Source organism: Furipterus horrens, unplaced genomic scaffold, assembly GCF_987537825.1.
Source record: "Furipterus horrens unplaced genomic scaffold, mFurHor1.1.pri manual_scaffold_12, whole genome shotgun sequence".
NCBI lineage: Eukaryota > Metazoa > Chordata > Mammalia > Chiroptera > Furipteridae > Furipterus > Furipterus horrens.
Window position 1 is genome coordinate 67,634,087 of NW_028327182.1, and position 19,422 is coordinate 67,653,508.

General features: G+C 37.6%; 1 protein-coding gene across 1 annotated transcript in view; it reads left to right on the plus strand.

Moving 5' to 3' along the window:
• Positions 1-19,422, plus strand: part of MYO16 (myosin XVI) — a 654,868-nt gene that overhangs the window by 319,906 nt on the left and 315,540 nt on the right. Inside the window, exon 17 of the mRNA XM_090257968.1 lies at positions 12,514-12,661. Within this exon, the coding sequence (XP_090114094.1) occupies positions 12,514-12,661 (148 nt within the window). The remainder of the gene's footprint in view (positions 1-12,513; positions 12,662-19,422) is intronic.

Sequence of the window (19,422 nt, forward strand, 5' to 3'; positions counted from 1 at the left end):
AAAGCATTTGATAAAATCTGGAACCCATTTATAATAAAAACACTTAGCAAAGTAGGAATAGAGGGAGTATACCTCAACATAATAAAGACCACATATGAGAAATATACTGCCAACATCATACTCAATGGGTAAAAACTAAAAGCTTTCCCCTTAAGATCAGGAACAAGACAAGCGTGTCCACTTTCACCATTCTTATTCAAAATAGTACTGGAAGTTCTAGCCACAGGTATCAGACAAAAAAGGAGAGAAAAATAAAAAAGAAATACAAGGCATCCAAATTGGAAAGGAAGAAGTACAACAGTCATTATTTGCAGAGGACATCATAGTGTACATAGAAAACCTTGTAGTCTCCGCTAAAAAACTACTTGACCTAATAAGTGAATTTGGCAGCATGCAGGTTACAAAGTCAATATTCAGAAATTGATGGCATATCTGTACACCAATAATGAAATATCAGAAAGAGGAGCTAGAAAAAAATCTCATTTATTATGCCAACAAGAAAAATAAAACACCTAGGAATAAACTTAACCAAAGAGATAACAGACCTGTACTCAGAAAACTATATAACAATAAAGAAAAAAATTAAGGAAGATACAAATAAATAAAAGCATATACCATGTTCATGGATGGGAAGAATCAACATCATTAAAATGTCCATACTACCCAAAGCAATTTATAGATTTAATGCAATTCCTATGAAAATACCAATGGCATATTTCACAGACCTAGAACAAATACTTCAACAATTTATATGGAACCAAAAAAGATCCCGAATAGCCACAGCAATCTTGAGGCAGAAGAACATATAGGAGGAATCACAATACCTGATATTAAACTATACTACAAAGCCACTGTAATAAAAAAAGTCTGGTACTGGCATAAGAACATACATATAGATCCATGGAACAGAATAGAGAGCCTAGAAATAAATTCAGGTCTATGTGGTCAACTAATATTTGATGAAAGGGGAAGGAACATAAAACGGAGTGAAAAGGGCTCTTCAACAAGTGGTGTTGGGAGAACTGGACAGGAACATGCTAAAAATGAAATTAAGCCACCAACTTAAACCATACGCCAGAATAAACTCAAGATGGATCAAAGACTTAAATGTAAGCCGTGACACCATAAAAGTCCTACAGGAAAACATAAGCAGGAAAATTTTAGATATACCGCATAGCAACATTTTCACTGATATATCTCCTAAGGCTAGGGAAATAAAGGACAGAATAAACAAATGGGACTACATCAAACTAAAGAGTTTCTGCTCAGCGAAAGAAAACATCAGCAAGATGACAAGGCATCCAACCATATGGGAAAACATATTTGCCAATGATACCTCAGACAAGGGTTTGATCTCCAAAATACATAAAGAACTTATAACACTCAACACCAAGAAAACAGACAATCCAATTAAAAAATGGCAAATGACCTGAACAAACACTTCTCCAAAGAGGACATACAGAGGGTCCATAGGCATATTAAAGAATGCTCAACATCACCAGCCATCAGAGAGTTGCAAATTAAAGCCACAATGAGATACCACCTCACACTAATCAGAATGGCCATTAAAAACAAATCAACAAGCAACAAGTGTTGGCTAGGATGTGGAGAAAAGGGAACCCTAATGCACTGTTGATGGGACTGCAGACTGGTGCAGATACTATGGAAAGCAGTATGGAATTTCCTCAGAAAGTTAAAAATGGAACTGCCTTTTGATCAGTAACTCCACTTCTGGGAATATACCCTAAGAATCCTGAGTCACCAATTCAAAAGAAATTATGAACCCCTATGTTCATAGCAGCGCTATTTACAATAGCCAAGTGCTGGAAAGAGCCTAGGTACCCATCAGTAAATGAGTGGATCAATAAACTGTGGTATGACTTCCGGCCAAGATGGAGGCTTAGACTGACATGCTTGGTCTCCCTCTACAACTAAGAAGGAATATAACTACCTCAAAACAAAAGATAACTAGAAATTCCAGAAAATGAAACTACATGGAATCCCAACGTATGAAGTAATAAACCAGCAGTGCTCGTCTGGACGGGTAGGAGGAGCAAGATCAGAATCAGGAGGGAGGGGTCAGGCTGAACTGTCCGCGGTGGCCTCGGGAATAGCAGTGGGACTGTGAGAAATCCCAGGGGAGCAATCCTGGCTGCAGTCGAAACCCGGCAGCTCACGATTCCAATGCTGGGGAAGGCAGACCCCCGATTGCCTGGAATGGTGAGGCTGTGGGGAAGGAGCCTCCCAGTATCTCAGTGGAGAGTAATGGCAATAATCCACCTTGGACCGCCACCCTCACACAAAGCGCCGAAGAGCGGCAGAAAAAGGTCTCCGCAGCCAACTGACCTGGAGTCTGCACGATCCTTCCCCATGTAGGAAGGCCACCCTCCCCTCCACACCCCCACTCTTATTAGGGTTTTCTGGACCCAAGGGTAGGTAGGACGACGACCACGTCCAGCTTGAAGCAGCTAGAGGAGCTTGAGACCTTCGCCCATTGTCCTTTACAAGATTACAAAGGGTCCTAATATTTGAGAGGGGGGGGATAGTTAATTTTTACGAACCAGGGGTATGGACTTGGGGGGGATTGCTGGGGGAGGGGGGTGCTGGGTGGAGGGGAGCAAGGGGGAGAAAATTGGAACTGTTGTAACAATATAATCAATAAAAAAATATTTAAAAAAAAAAGAAAAAGAAAAAGGTCTCCGATCACCACAGGCCGCCAGGCAGTGAGGAGTGCACGGGACTCCGCCCCCTATAGCCTGCCCGGGAAAAAAGCTAAACACAAATCTGTTAGAATGAGGCAGACAACAATTGAAATTCCAGTGACGCAGCTCACCAGGCAGCAGATGAGAAACCTGACAGAGGAACAAATAAAAAACCTTTCGGAGGCTCAGTTCAGAGCTATTGTTATAAGGTGGCTTACAGAATTAAAAGATTTGGAGCAAGACAGGGAAGGAACGAAAGCTACTCATACTGAAATGAATGAAAATACATACGAGACAAGTGGTGAGGAAATAAAATCCAAAGATTAAGTCAACAAACCAGAACATAAGGAAGGAACAAACAGTCAACCAGTGCAGAAAGAGGAAACAAAGAGTAAGGAAAGTGAGGAGAAGATCAGAAACCTCTGGGACAGCTATAAGCGATCAAACATTCGGATAATAGGATTGCCAGAGGGGGAAGAAAAAGAACTAGAAATTGAAAAATTAAGTGAAAATATAATAAAGCAGAACTTCCTGAACTTGGGGAAGGAAATAGACTTACATGTCCAGGAAGCACAGAGAGTTCCAGAAAAACTGGACCCGGGGAGAACCACTCAAGACACATTATAATCAAATTGTCAAAAATTAAAGATAAAGAGAGAATCTTAAAAACAGAAAGAGAGAAGAAAAAAAATCACATACAAAGGGGTCCCAATTAGACTATCAGCGGATTTCTCAAAAGAAACTCTACAGGCAAGAAGGGACTGGCAAGAAATATTCAAAGAAATGAAAAGCAAAAACCTACAGCCATGATTACTCTATCCAGCAAAACTGTCATTCAGAATAGAAGGGCAGAGAAAGTGCTTCTAGGACAAAGTAAAACTGCAGGAGTTCATCAGATCCAAACCACTATTATATGAGATGTTAAAGAGACTGGTTTAGAAGAAGGAGGATCAAAACTATGAACATTAAAATGAAAACTACATCACAACAACCAACAACAGAAGCTAGGGAAACGAAACAAAGGCAAACTAAATAAGCAATGAGAGTGGAAAAAGAACTATAGATATGAGGAACATACTTGGGGAAGGTCAACAGGGAGGGGGAAGGGGGAAAGGGAGGGAGATGGTACAGGAATCAAGAAGCATAGTAGGGGGGAATGGAGTAGACAGAAAGAGATTTAGAAGAACTATATGCACAACTAATGGACATGGACTAAAAGGTGGGGACAACTGGAGAGAGGGGGGCCACTGGATGGAGGGGAGCAGAGGGAAAAGAAATTGGGACAACTGTAACAGCATAATCAATAAAACATTTAAAAATAAATAAAAATTAATCTCATATTAAAAAAATAACTGTGGTACATTTACATAATGGAATACTACACAGCAGAAAAAAAAGAAGGAATTCCTACCTTCTGCAATAGCATGGGTGAAACTGAAGAATGTTATGCTACATGAAATAAGCCAGTCAGTGAAAGACAAATGCCGTGTGATCTCACCTATAAGAAAAATTTTATGAACAAATTAAACTAATGAGCAGAAAAGGACCAGAGGCATGAAAACATGGAATAGACTGACAGAGACTAGAGGGGTGGGTGGAGTGGGATAATGGTGGAAAGAAGGGGAGAGACTAGTAAAAGTGTAACAGGGCAGAGCAGGAATCCCCAAATTCTCTCCAGCCAATAGTTTTGGGGATGAGAGAATGAAATAATATGGTTTTAAGGGTACTTAGCATATCTATGGCTGGTAGCTAGTTTATTAGTTATGCAGATAGTTGTGGCCATTACCTGTTAACAGGGAGATGGGAGGAACTTTAACCATAGAGTGATGGCAGAGAGCTCATGGGGCCTGTGCGAGATTCCTGCAGGTGGCCATGCCTAGTCACCATACCCACTGCATCACAGGCCATGGTTAGGATTTAGACAAAAGGCAGCAGCCATTTGTGTACTGGGCCACATGGTTTGAAAGATTGCAGAGGGACCCTACCAGTCCACCATGAGGTCTGATGTAGGAGAGGACCCCCATTTGCCATGAGGAGAAGCACAAAGGAAGAAGCATGTTACAGGAGTGTGATGGAGCAGCAGGTTGTAAAAACCATGTGTGAAGAAGCAGCTATGTAGTTTGTAGGGATGATCTGGTCCTGCAGCCTGTGCTAATGAGAAAGAGGGCATGCTGCTGCTTTGATCATGCCAGCTCCAGGTTACTCTGAAGTCACCAAGAACTCTGCCTTGCAGACCCAGACTCTATACGGATTCTTAGAACTCAGGCCATGTGGAAAGGACACTCTTTTAGGACTTGCGACTTTCCTGGACTTCACCATGATCCAGTGTAACATGGTACATGCTTTTCTGGACTATTATATGGAGGCTGATGACAACATACCCTAGATCCTCAAGGACAGCACTGACAAATAAGGAATGGGGAACTATTCGGCTTGATTATGGCTGATAGCCTTTTGGGAAGCAAGGGAAATGTTGGGTCTTGTGGGAGAATGAGGCTCTGAGTAGGAGTGCTACTAGGCTCCCCCAGGTTGGAATATTGTAAATAAAGATCTGTTTTCTCAGCACTAATTGTTGGGTCTTACACCAAGGTGCCATGTGAACGAGACCCTGTTTGCTCAGAAACATAACTAAACATAACTTGTATGAATCATCCATGGACATGGACAACGGTGTGGGGATTGACTATGGGAGCAATGGGTGAGCTGGGCAGAGGAAGGCAAAGGGGGAAACATTTGGACAAATGTAATATAATAACAATGAAATTTTTTTTAAAAGAATGTATTCAGAGAATGTTTATCAGGAGAGTGGAAATGGAAATGCCACGTTTGCAGTGACCTTTGAAAAAATTAAATACGTTTACACTAAAAAAGAAAAGACTCAAGGGAAATATGACAAGTGACTTCAAATATCCACTACCATGGAAAGCGTCATGAGTACTAAGATTTGTTATGCATACTATAAAAAGTTAGGAAAGGTTTCAGAGAAGGAATATCTTCACTTAATCACAAGAACTTTTCATTTATTTCCTCATGATTGCAAAGTGCTTTCTCACCCTGACACTGAATACCTTCAAGCAGAATGAAAGAGCTGACTCCTAATATGCTAAAAGTAGTCTGACCTGAGGTGGGACACCTGCACTAGATTATTCTAAAGCTACTGTCTACTGCTCCACCTTCTCTAAATCCAAATACAAAGGACCCTGTTAACTGTTGATCAGGTGCTCTGATATTTAGTGGAGTGACTTGATAGCTTTTATTGTCTCCTGGGGTCAGCATAGCATAAATACAGTCAATATGAAAATATGATATCGTCGTCGGCAGCCGTCCGTCTCGAGAGACGATGGTGTAGCTTCTTAAGAGTCTATCTGCACCGCCGAGAATGGTTGTGCAGTCTGACTCGGGAGTGACATGGTATCTGTCTCCTCCCGTGTTGAATCGACATCTTGCGATGATGCTGGAGTGTCCTCTCCAGTGGAGCTGAAGCTACAGAGCCTGGGCAGGGTGATATGGAGGGTCTGCTGTTGCTCATGCAGCAGACCCCCCCTCTCTTCGCAGCTGAAGGGTCCAAGGGAAAGACGGAGTCAATACAGCTTGGCTTCAGGTGCGCCGCAGGAGTTGCCGGTGTTGACTACAACGTCAAACCGCCTTAGGGACTCCGGCTCCGGATTTTCTGTCGGGGTTTACTCCCTTAGCCTTTCCCCTGAAGAGGTATGCCGCAAGGCAGCGGAGGTTTTTTGGAATCAGAGTTTTCCTTCTCTGATAAAATATGATATCGGCAGCCGTCCGTCTCGAGAGACGATGATGTAGCTTCTTAAGAGTCTGTCTGCACCGCCGAGAATGGCTGTGCAGTCCGACTCGGGAGTGACATGGTATCTGTCTCCTCCCATGTTGAATCGACATCTTGTGATGACGCTGAAGCTACAGAGCCTGGGCAGGGTAATATGGAGGGTCTGCTGTTGCCCATGCAGCAGACCCCCCCTCTCTTCGCAGCTGAAGGGTCCAAGGGAAAGACGGAGTCGATACAGCTTGGGTTCAGGTGCGCCGCAGGAGTTGCCGGTGTTGACTACAACGTCAAACCGCCTTAGGGACTCCGGCTCCGGATTTTCTGTCGGGGTTTACTCCCTTAGCCTTTCCCCTGAAGAGGTATGCCGCAAGGCAGCGGAGGTTTTTTGGAGTCAGAGTTTTCCTTCTCTGATGTACCCTGACTGGAAGATCGAACCAGCGACACTTAGCTCGCAGGCCGACGCTCAATCCACTGAGCTAAACCAGCCAGGGTCAAAAAAATATGATATAGTATATTACTATCCAAGAGCTTTTAGGATATAAGTCCACTGATGGCAGAGACCTTGTCTGCCCTGGTTTATAGTATGCACACATTACGTATCTGTTGGGTTAATGAATCTAAGGAATGGCATTGTAAAGGGAACAATAAAGTGAAGCAGTCATTATTCGGTTCAGGGAGGAAATTGTGAAAAACCATGATGAACTTATTCTTGCCAATGAAGGACACATATTACTGAGAGTGTGAAATAGATAAGGAAGGTTATCAATAATTAACTGTGGATTATTTTATAAATCAGAGCTGAGTTATCTTCATAATTAGAATTTGTGTATGCTAAGATAGGACTTTTTTTTTCTTAGAGCACTTTATCACATTAAAATGAGCAAAGCAGAAATATGCTGATGAGTCTACAAAGGGAAGAAGACCCGGAATCTACATGTAAAACATAGAGAATAGTTGGCTTCTTATCTTCTCTGTACCCTGAAGACATATTTAAGTGGAAATTGAAATTTACTAACAATTGGAAATGTCTCCAAATAATTATGCCAAGATTATGCTATCTGCTTGGGAAACTTAAACCTTAGAGTTAACACAAATGAGGCGGAAAATATATTAAGACTTTGACCTTGTCTTTTTTCAAATCTTCATTTTAAAAACAAACCAGAAAAGAGTTTTTGCCCTAACTGTTATCATCATCAATTATCCTTAGTATTGGACTCTCAGTTGGACTATCTTTTAAAAGTCTCAGAGAGCTTTAATTGATCTTATCTCCTTTGGAGAACAGCATCTTTTAGTGCAAACAGCCTGGGCTTTGGAGATAAGTCTCTCGGGTTTAAATGTAAAAAAGGTTTGCAATAGAATTTAAATGAGACAATGTTTGAAAAGCACCTAGCACAGTACCTGCTCTACAATAGAGACTTTTAATGGCAGTCCCTCCCTCTTGGAGTACATAGGAAGCCTGGGACCTCTGTGTATTTTAATCTTCATTTATTGATGGGCAAAGAGAAGTTAAGAGCGAAATGGAGATTGGCAATGTCAGATTCAGGACTAGTTGCCATACATTTGACTCCTAGTTGAGGGACCTTTCACTTACTCCAACCCTAGCATTAATGTTCATTAATAATGAAGTCAAAATAAATGTGTAAGTGTGAAAGAGAATATTTGGCTATATTAATCAATAATATACTTTTGGTGATTGCTAATGGAAGGCATGATGGGACTTTCTGGGAACAGGTCATAATTTATAACTAGATGAGTGGGGCAGGGTGAGAGTTGGGACTGGGGATTTCTGGAAGTCAAAAGAGCAGTGAAGGCAGGCATTTGTTTTTCTTGCAGGAGAGGGAAGTTTATATCCTCTAATTTATTTCATATTGAACAAAAATTGGAGCTCTGTAAAGTACTTTTCCTACATGTTATGTTATACACAATCTGCAGACATATATATTTTATGTCACCAAAACTTTTTGAGAAACATATATTCTTATATAGATTACAAAAAAAGATGCAGGGTCACAAGTATACATCTACTCAAGATTGTTTCTGACATAAAAGATCTCAAATGGAAATTTGAACTTTTAGTTATTTTGTGTTTTCTCCCATCCAAAGCTACTTCAAGACACGTATTTTTAAAATTCCTACTGATCAGAATTTTGCTAATCCACAGTAATTTTATTCACTGTTGGAGATGTACTAACTAGGATGATTAGTAATTGCACTGTTTTTGAATTTAGATTAAAAGTCTTGAAGTCACTCTTTGATGTGGAATTGGATTAGGCTTAAATGCTGCTTTAAATTTAAGCCTATATGTTTGCTGAGACAGGTAGGTGGGTATAAGGTCAACCATTTCTCTGAGCACGATTGTCAGAAGGTCACCTCTCAGCCCACCATTCTCCGTTGATATTTCTTTAGTTGATGATTAGACAATAACAGAAGGGAACAACTATGGCAGTTTATTTCCTATGTGTATACATTTTTTAAAATATTCTCTTGATTAAATAATTACTTCATGGTTAATATTATTCATATTAAATAATCCTTTTCAGCAAAGTATTTGCTTAGAAAGGCAAAAAAGAAAATAAAATTTAATAATAAGACGTCAACTTGAAATTACCAGTCACCTGACTAAATACACATAGAAAACAGAAAAGAAACTACACTTCTTCATCCTAATTTTAAACTCACCTTCAGGCTTTAATGCCATGAATTAAAAAGGTATTTTGAAAGTGTCCTTTTTCTGCACTTAAGACAACTTTTTCTAAAATGTGTCTTAAAAAATACTTAATAATGTGTATTAATTTTGAGATTTTTAAAAAACACTGATTATCATACTGACTGGCTAAATTGACTATGTGCAATATTTATAACAGGCACAGCACTGTAATAGTGGTTTCATTTATTCAAGTAGATTTTTTCTAGAAAAACAAAGTTGAGAGACCTAACATTTTTGCTTTTAGAGATTGAACTCTAGGATAATTATTAGTAGACTCATTACATGAAGTGTTATTTATATTTCAAATGTAGGGAATAATTAAATCCATTTGCCTTCCTAAGAACTGCTACCTTTTGATCCAAAAAAATTATTGACCATTAATTCTTGCATCATAGTGGAAAACTACAGTATTCACAGTTGCATTTAAAATTCAAGTACATAACAATTTATTGACCATTTATAATGATCAGAATAAGCCTGAACTTAAATAAAAAGAATGCTCAGGAAGCAGTAAGGTTTTCTATATTTCAAACATACAGCCATAAATTCTAATAACACTAATTTCTGAATTGCAGCCCTGTCTCTGAGGCAAAATCAGGATTGTGATCCCCATATAACATACCTTTGTCATTTTTTCAGCTATTTTGAGATAAATTTCAACTACATATATTTATAATGTGGCTTTCTTGATTGTTTTGTAATACTTAAATGCAGAGGACCAAAATAATGAATATTAGGAATTAGTCCTACTACTGGACCCATGAGACGACAGTAAACTAGCAAAATGAATGGATGCTATTCACACTGGGCATTCATTACTTTATAGACACATTACTGATCTTGCTCCCTAACTGGAATGTTAACATTATTGTTGAAACATCTGTTTCATTATCTATCATTATACTATAAACCATGATTTAGCTCCTTTTTATAAATTTCAGCATAGGCCTTAAAAGTTTTCTAGCATGCATTCTATATATTAAATTATATCTGCATAAATTCAAAATATACTTGTTTTGTTGTAGTTTTTTCTCCCTGCAGTGTTTCCAGCTGTGAGAGAGTATTGTTAACATCCCTGGTCCTTAATAATCGCAAGGCCATATAATGTTCTGATCCGTTTGATAGTAATACTTTCTAGTATCTATAAAGCACTTTATAATCAATATATGTTATACACATCATAGCAATATGATTAATACTTTAAAGTTGTGAGACATTAAAAAAGAAAATCTTGGGTTTCTGTTGGTACCTTTGTTAGAAGCAAGGACATTTCTTGTTGTAGATTATATTTGAGCACACAAGTTTTACGTTGGGTCAGGAACAAGGTAAGAATGCCCCCTCTTGCCAATCCTTTACAGCATTTTAATGGAAGTCATAGCTAATGCAATAAGAAAAGTAAAACAAATAAAAGGTATACAGGTTGGAAAAGAAGAAATCAAGCTGTCTTTGTTGATATAATTCTCTGTAGAAAATCCAAAAGAATGGAAACAAAGACACAAAAAATCTCCTGAAACTAATAAGTGATTATAGCAAGGTTTCAGGATATACAGTTAATGTGGAAACTGCAATTGCTTTCTTCAATACCAGCAATGAACAATTGGAATTAAAACACAAAATATTTCTATTAACATCAAAAAATGAAATACTTAGGTGTAAATCTAACAACATATGTAAATACAAGATCTTTCTGAGGAAAACTACAAAACTTTGATGAAAGAAAATCAAAGAAGATATAAAATAAATAGAGAGCTATTCAATGTTCATGGATAGAATGGCTCAATATTGTTAAACTCTTAGTTCTTCCCAACTTGATCAATATATCCAACATAGTCCCAAACAAAATCCCAGCAAGTTACTTTGTCAATATTGACATAGTTTATATGGAGAATTAAAAGAACCAGAAAAGCCAACACAACATTGAAAAGAAGAACAAAGTTGGAGCACTGGTGCTATCCAATATAAAAAATTACTATGCAGCTATTGTAATCAAGACAGGGTGGTATTGTTGAAAGGATGAACCAATACATCAGTGAAATATAATAGAATGGAGAGCACAGAAATTGACCCACCTGAAGTTAGTTAACTTACCTTTGACCAAGGGACAAAGGCAGTTCAATGGAGAAAGGACAGTGTTTTCAACAAATGATGCTGCAACAACATGACATTCACATGAAATAAATAAATAAAAAATGTAGACACCAACATGTCACAAAAAATTACTCAAACATATCATAAATTAAATGTAAAAACAAAACTATAAAACTTTAAAAAGATAATAAAGGAAAAATGCTTGGTGACCTGGGTTTGGCAATGACTTTTTAGATACAACACTAAAAGCACAATCCATGAAAGATATAATTGATAAGCTGGACTTCATTAAAATTAAAAACTTCTTTTCTGTAAAAGGCACTGTTAAGAGAATAAAACAATAAGCCATAGGCTTGGACAAAATATTTGCAGAAGATATATCTGATTAAAAAAAGACTTCTCAAAAATATACAAAGAACTCTTAATACTCAGCAGTAAGAAAACAAGCAACCTAATTTAAAATAGCAACAAAATATCTTAATAGACGCCTCACCAAAGAAGGAGTAAAAATGGAAATTAAGCATATGAAAAGATGCTCCACATTATATATCATCTAGGAAATGCTAATTAGAACAACAGTAAAATATCACTGCACACCTACTAGAATGGCTACAATCTAAAACCCTGACACCACCAAACACTGGCAAGTGAAAGAAGCTAGTCTGAAAAGGATACATACTGTATGATTCTAACTCTGTGACATTTTGGAAAAGGTATAACTATGGATGCAGTAAACAGATCAGTGCTTGCCAGAGATTAGGGGAAAGGGAGGGATGAATAGATGGGGCACTGGAGCTTTTTTGGGCACAGAGCCTATTCTGTAAGATACTGTAATGGTGGATACATGACAGTATGAATTTCCCAAAACCCATAAAACTATACAACACAAAGAGTGAACACCAGTGTAAATTATGAACTTTATTTAATAATGTGTCAGTGTTGGTTTATCTATGTTAGTAAATGTTCCACACTAATGGTAATGGTAATGATAGCAGAAACAGTGTGTTGGAGAGAGAAGAGAGAGGGTATATTGGAACTGTCATTATTTTCTGCTTAATTATTCTGGCCCTAAAATTTTCTCTAAGATATAGAGTCTAGTCATATTGTTTAGAAAAGGTCTGTGTTTGAAAAGAAACTGCATTATTAACTCTATAATTAATTAATATGTGTAAATTTATGGACATGAAACTAATAATCCCATTTAACAGAATCATTTTTATTTTCATAACCAGCCAGAATTTATACATATATGCTAGAGAAATCCAGACTTGTTTCACAACCTCTTGGCCAGAGCAATTTTCTCATTTTCTACTTGTTGATGGATGGGTTATCTGCTGAGGAAAAATATGGACTTCACCTTAATAATTTATGTGCACACCGGTAAGTGACCATGTATTTTCTATTTAGTAGTTTTACCTTCAAACTTTGATTGCACTTTAGCAATCTTAAATTTTATTTTTATTTTTTAGAGAATAAATATGACTAAAAGAAAATAATTGGATAATGTAGGGTTAGAACAATCTGTATAAGAGGATATAATCATTTATTGTATATTTAGGTGAAGTTTTGGGTACATACATTAACTTATGTTTCTACTGTCCTAGCTTTCAGATAAGAATAAAAATGTATGCATATGTAACTTTTATATTTCTTTTTGGTATTTGAATATAACATTAGTTATGCATTCCTGATCTTTGTTAGTCTTTTGAAAAACGGAAAATATTATTTGGGCAATTATTATTCATTAATAACAGATGAGGTTACATAATGGCTTGAGACAAACCATGCATAAAGTTGGAGGCTGATTTTCTGCACTGGAGGCAGGAAGTGTTTATTCCATGACGTGATTTATTCATAGGATGGAGATGGAGCTGAGGTGGCCATAAAGATAGGGAGCTGAGGAATGTCATGCAATGTGTGCATTTCCCCAGTGCATAATCCCATGTGTTCTCCCAGAAGGATTGGTCCAGATTTGAATCTGGATGAGAACAACACAGTTAGCAGGAAGAAAGAGGGAACTGGTTGTGCTGATCCAAACTCCCCAGTAAATTGATACAGAGCATGGAAAAACTAGACTCAGAAAGAGATGAGAATTAATTTCAGATATCTATTCACACCTGGTTTATAATTTATTGGACATTTGGGGTTCAAGAAGAATGGTGTGAGTTTTCATAATTTTATCAGCAGTTTTGTGAGAAAACTTAAAGAATGCTTGGGGAGGAAGAGCAGGCTCTGAGGGCCAGTCATGCTGGCTTTGAGATGTGGAGATGGAAAAGTTGACTGGACAGTAAAGTGGGGATGGCATGTGCAAGCTAGAGTGAGAGGGGTTCTTCAGTGCAACGGAGTTTAAAGGGAGCTGAGCTCCTAGCACTGGATGGAAAAGCTACAGGACAACAACTGTCATGGCCATTGCTGTGAGGTTGAATGATGGTGGGACATAAAGCCAGGGCAAGGGGATGAACTGGCTGTATCCTGGTTTACCATGACATTACTCATCACACTCATTCAGTTTCTCTGAAAATATTATACCCAGCAGTATACATATGGTTTGTCATTATGAATAGAAGAAAAATAGAAGTTAAGGACTTGTCAAAATTGTGTTTTATTTAAAATGATAGACTCTTTTGAAGTATACTGTCCCCAAAACAACACATATTGAGAAGAAAAAGAACATGCTAAAATTGAAGCATAACATTCCAGGGTTTAGTGATCTTAAAAACAGAGATTTGAAGCTCCTAGAGCATTAGAAATGTCTTTATCCAATTCCCTCTTTCCATAAAAGAGGAAATCAAACTCAGGCCACAAAGAGGCTTGCACTGAAGTGAATATATGATACCACATCAGTATTGAAAAGACCCATTACCTGGAATCAACTTTTTATATTTCTACACTGTCTCTAATTAGCCATGTTCCTGGGAGAAAATGTATCAGATTGGAAAACATGGGTTAGCTATTCAGGGTAGGCTGTGAGGAAAAGTCTCGAGTTACTTTGTTTCAAATTTTTCTTTCTTTTGTAAAGTATATTTTATTGATTATGCTGTTACTGTTGTCCCAATTTTTTCCCTTTGCTCCCTTCTGCCCAGTAACCCTCTACCCTCCAGCAGTCCCCCCCCCCCTTAGTTCATGTCCATGGGTGTGCATGTAAGTCTTTGGCATCTCCCTTTCCTATACTATTCTTAATATCCCCCTGCCTATTTTTTTACTACTGATTATGCTTCTTAATCCCTTCATCATTTCCCTAATTCCCCCTCTTCCCCCTCCCAGCTAATAACCCTCCAAATGACCCCATAGCTATGACTCTGTTCCTATTCTGCTTGTTTGATTAGTTTGCTTTTGTTTTTATTTTTTAGATTCTATTGTTGATAGTTGTGAGTTTGCTGTCATATTACTGTTCATAGTTTTGATCTTCTTTTTCTTAAGTAAGTCCCTTTAACATTTCATATAATAAGGGCTTGGTGATGATGAACTCCTTTAGCTTAACCTTGTCTGAGAAGCACTTTATCTGCCCTACTATTCTAAATGATAACTTTGTGAGATAGAGTAATCTTGTCTGTAGGTCCTTGCTTCTCACCACTTTGAATACTTCTTTCCAATCCATTTTTGCCTGCAAAGTTTCTTTTGCAAAATCAGCTGATAGTCTTATAGGAACCCCTTGGTAGATAACCTTCATCTTTTTTCTTGTTGCTTTTAAGATTCTCTCTTTGTCTTTAACCTTTGGCATTTTAATAATGATGTGTCTTGGTGTGGTCCTTTTTGGGTCTAGTTTGTTTGGGACTGTCTGTGCTTCCTGGACTTGTATGTCTGTTTCCTTCACCAAATTTCAAAAGTTTTCCTTCATTATTTTTTCATATAAGTTTTTGATTTCTTGCTCTTCCTCTTTTCCCTTTGGTACCCCTATGATTCAGATCTTGGCACTTTTAAAGTTGCCCATGAGGTTCCTAAGCCTCTCTTCATTTATTTCAATTCTTGTTTCTTTAGTCTGTACTGATCGACTATTTATTTCTTCTTTATGTTTCAAATCATTTATTTGAACCTAGACATCCTTCCCTTCACCACTGGTTTTGTGTGGATTTTCCTTTGTTTCACTTAGTATAGCCTTCATTTCTTTCCTTATGCAGTTGTCATACTTAATCTTGCCTATCAAGTCTGTGATCATTGTTATCACCAGTGTTTTGAACTCTTCATCCGTTAGGTTGGCTATCTCCTTGTCTCTGGAACCTTGATCTGCTCCCTCTTTTGGGCCATGCTTCTCTGCCAGCGTTTGCTTGTGTCTTAGGTAGAGCTGTCACACCTGTTACATTGTAAGGGGCAGAGTTTTAGGTATTTGTCAGTGCAGGGCGACCCATTTCATCATGTTGTGGCACTGTGTGGGGGGGAAGGGTCTGAGAGGGAATAATGCCAATTGGCTCAGCACTCTCCCCTTTTCCAGTCACTTCTCCTGCTTTCTTTATGGGATGGTGCCTCTCTAGCTGTTGCTATGGCTGCTGTTCCCAAATTGGTGGACCTGTGGTCATTCTAGGACCGTGGGGGTCCTCTAAATAAATGGATTCTGCTGAGAGACTACAAGTACCTTCCACTGCCCCAATCAATGCTGGTTTTCACAGTCAGAAGCATGAGGCTTTATTTTCCCCAGTGCTGGAGCCATGAATTGTGTGGTCTGGTCAGGGGCTAGGATAACTCCCCAGGTGTCCCTCCTGACTTTTATAATGTGTGACGGCCTTTTCTGCTGGCCAGCCATTGCCACTGCTTTGCCACCGCCTCTGCCACCACACCATGTCCTCTCTGCCCCGGCTCCACCTCTCCTGCCTGTCTGGATGAGTATTTCTTCTTTATATCTTTGTTTGTTGGACTTCCATGCAGTTTAGTTTCCTGGTATTTCTGGTTGCTTTTAGTTCTAAGGTAGTTGTATTTCTTCTTATTGTTGTGGTGGGTGGTAGAGCATGTCTACCTATGCCTCCATCTCGGCCGAAAGTCCAAATCTTCCTTACAAGCAAAAACTCAAAGCTATGGCAGACCACTGGTTTAGAAGGTGCTACTGTGTGTGTGTGTTTATGTGTGTGCATGTGCATGGGTGTGTGTTTGGCATAATGGACATAGAGCAATGAAGGGGAAAAAAGGCACTAACCTAATCTGCCATTCAAAAAAATAATTTGACTTCTCGGTCTGTGGTTTGGACCAGTTTTTGGAAGCGCATGAATGTATGGGAGAAAATAAGCATTTCTTTATTGAGCTTTAATTCTAACACCCATTTCTCTTTGCAAAAGAGAGTTTGGAATCATTTAGCCTATTTAGAAAGTCAAACAGTCAGGAGATGCTTTGTGAGAAGCTCCAACAGGAAAGAACTCAGCAAAATGAATAATTCAATTCCCTTGAACAAAGAAGTTATTTTATTAAAATGTTTTATAAATGTCTAATGGGCACAAAACAACATTCCTCAATAAAAAATATACACCACCACTCTGGATTCATAAAAGTATCAGTTAGAACATTTGTACAATAAGAATTCCACAGACAAAATATTCTTTAATAATAAAGCAAGCTGTTTTTTCAAATTAAAATACATTATATATCACAATATTTTTTTGTGATTAGTTATGTGGGTCTTCTCACAGTTACAATATTGCTGGATCTTCTTGCATTTCAGTACTTCTAATCTTTTGTTTAGTAATTATATATATGATGTACCAAAATTTTAGAAATGTTTTGCTTGTTTACAATCAGTATCATAAATCTGAACTTGCTAGTTTTTGAATATTTCACAAATTGATGATCCTTCTAAGTCTTCTCCTTAAAATCAGTACACACAAGTAAAAGATATCACCATATACACACACACATACACATACATATTCCTAAATACTTACATATGTGTGTATATATAAACACTATTATTGAGTGCTATTACTATCACATATACTTATCTGATTAAAAAATGTTAACATATATATTAAATAGAACAAACCAATCCCTACATTACCATGTGACTATCCCTTTGCTTACTCATTCCACAGGGTAGCTTGTCATGAAATTTGTTAATGTTTGTTGAGTCTTAAACACTACAAAAATTGAAAGAATGCCTTCTTCAAATTCATCTTTCCCTTCTTTATTAAAAGCAATTCATTACCTACATGAAACAAACATATAACGATAACTTGTGAACTGAATGTACTTAATATTTACCACATTTCTTATGTGATTAGAACTCCAGAGAGAAGAAAACATTATTGTAATTAATGCTTTATAATTAAAGTTGGAATAGTGTTTTGTAACTTTGAGTCTGTTTTTAGAACTAAAAGTTTTTAAAGTATGACATGAAAATTTATGGAGGTTTACTTCAGTGCTATTGCACCTAAAACTACTATTCTGTTTGTAATATCAAGACAATATCTAGAACAAGCAGAAAAGTTCTCTTACTCAAATTTAGAATATAAGTGGTACAGGCACAGACATCAGCTCCTATTGCATGAAAACAATATAACACTTTGCATAGAATCTTCCTATACAGATTGTTAAAACAAGAGGAAAAAAGTCTCTAGGTCTCTAACATTTTGAGCAGTGGCAATTATTGAGAACTTACTGAGAATTTCCACTAGGTGGTGGACTCTCCACAGTCAGGCAGGAGCAAAGAAAAATAAAAAAGTTCATCTCTAAAGGTTTCTGTTTTATTTATGAGTCTTCCTGTGATTTATTTTTGCTTTTCATGACTGTTTGTTTTGCAAGTTATATTTCAATTTTTCATATGAAATGCTAACAGTTGGGCTTCAAAATCTGAAGAAGTTATTCTTAATCTCCCTTCATATTGATTAATGATGGAAACGATTGTGGTGCTGCATAGTAACATTTTCGGCAAAGGTCAGATTTTGAGTTACAAACTGAAAGCTAGTAATCGTTTGACTCAGAGTGTGTGACCTGTTTCTAACCTTGTGTTAGTGAAAGGAAACTCTAATTCACTAAGTATTTGAACATGTGATTACTGCCCGGGAGTACACCTGTCACAGTGTGCTGCAGCAATGAACTCTCAGTGAAAGTTCATTTTTTGCTAAGGGTTTATTACTCATATTGATCTTAACCTGAGGAAGTCTCACATAATTTTTTTTAAAGGTAAAGAAAAACAAACTTTATTTGAGGGTGGTTCTTCGTGATTTTGTGATATAACAAAATATTGAATTGTCCACACATTTTAAGCAAGCAAAGCTTGAAAGTGCTCCCAATAAAAATGTTCTAGACAGGAGGTAGTATAATCTAGGTCTAACTAACTATTATAAATGATATAAATGATAATCACAATTGTAATATATACAACTTACAGAGCATGTAGTGTAAGCCAGACCTCTCCTAGTGCTTATCTCCCTATCTGGTTGAATTCTCACCTGTAATTAAGCAGAGAGTGCCACATCTATATCAGCCTTGTAGTTTAGACATTTACACTGGCATCTAATGTTAAGGCTCTTGTCTTCACAGTCACAATTTTGGAAAAAACAGATAAAAATATACCTTTTCTTAGCATACCTAGGTTAGTACACTCATTTTAGAGTTCTGTTTCTGTTCTCAGAATTCCAATTTGATTGTATCCATTTTCCCAGCACCTGATGCAAGAAGTTACCATAATTCCCAAATGTTCTCATATCTTTGTTCTTTAAATGCAACACCAAGTTCTGAACATTTTGATACCAATTCCTTCCCCTGACTAGGCTCGTTCTACCCTATCCTCACTGCACAGCTTCTTATCTAAGTGCCTCTTTAATCCCACCTACTACACTCAGGGTGTATTAACATTTGGTAAATGCCAACTTAACTATGAAACCCCCTAGCTTGGAAATCTGTTAGAAACTTTGCTTTTCTGTCATATCAAATGAAGTCTCCTAGATGATGAAGGCAACAAAGCAGAATAGGCCTAAAGGAGTTTAGAGGAAGGGATTGCTATCATGTTCTTTGAAATTTTCTCTATTGTTGTCTCAGCATTTAGGAGTGGAGCTGGGTATCAGTCAAGTAATAACTTTGTTTTCTGCCAAGTAAAGAAAATAGAAACTAGATGGTCAAGCAGTATGTTTATCTTTAAGTTAGGAAAATAGGAAGTCACTCCTGTATCAGGAGAGAGTGAAACGCATTGAGTCGTGCTTTCTCAATCAGTAAATTAGATA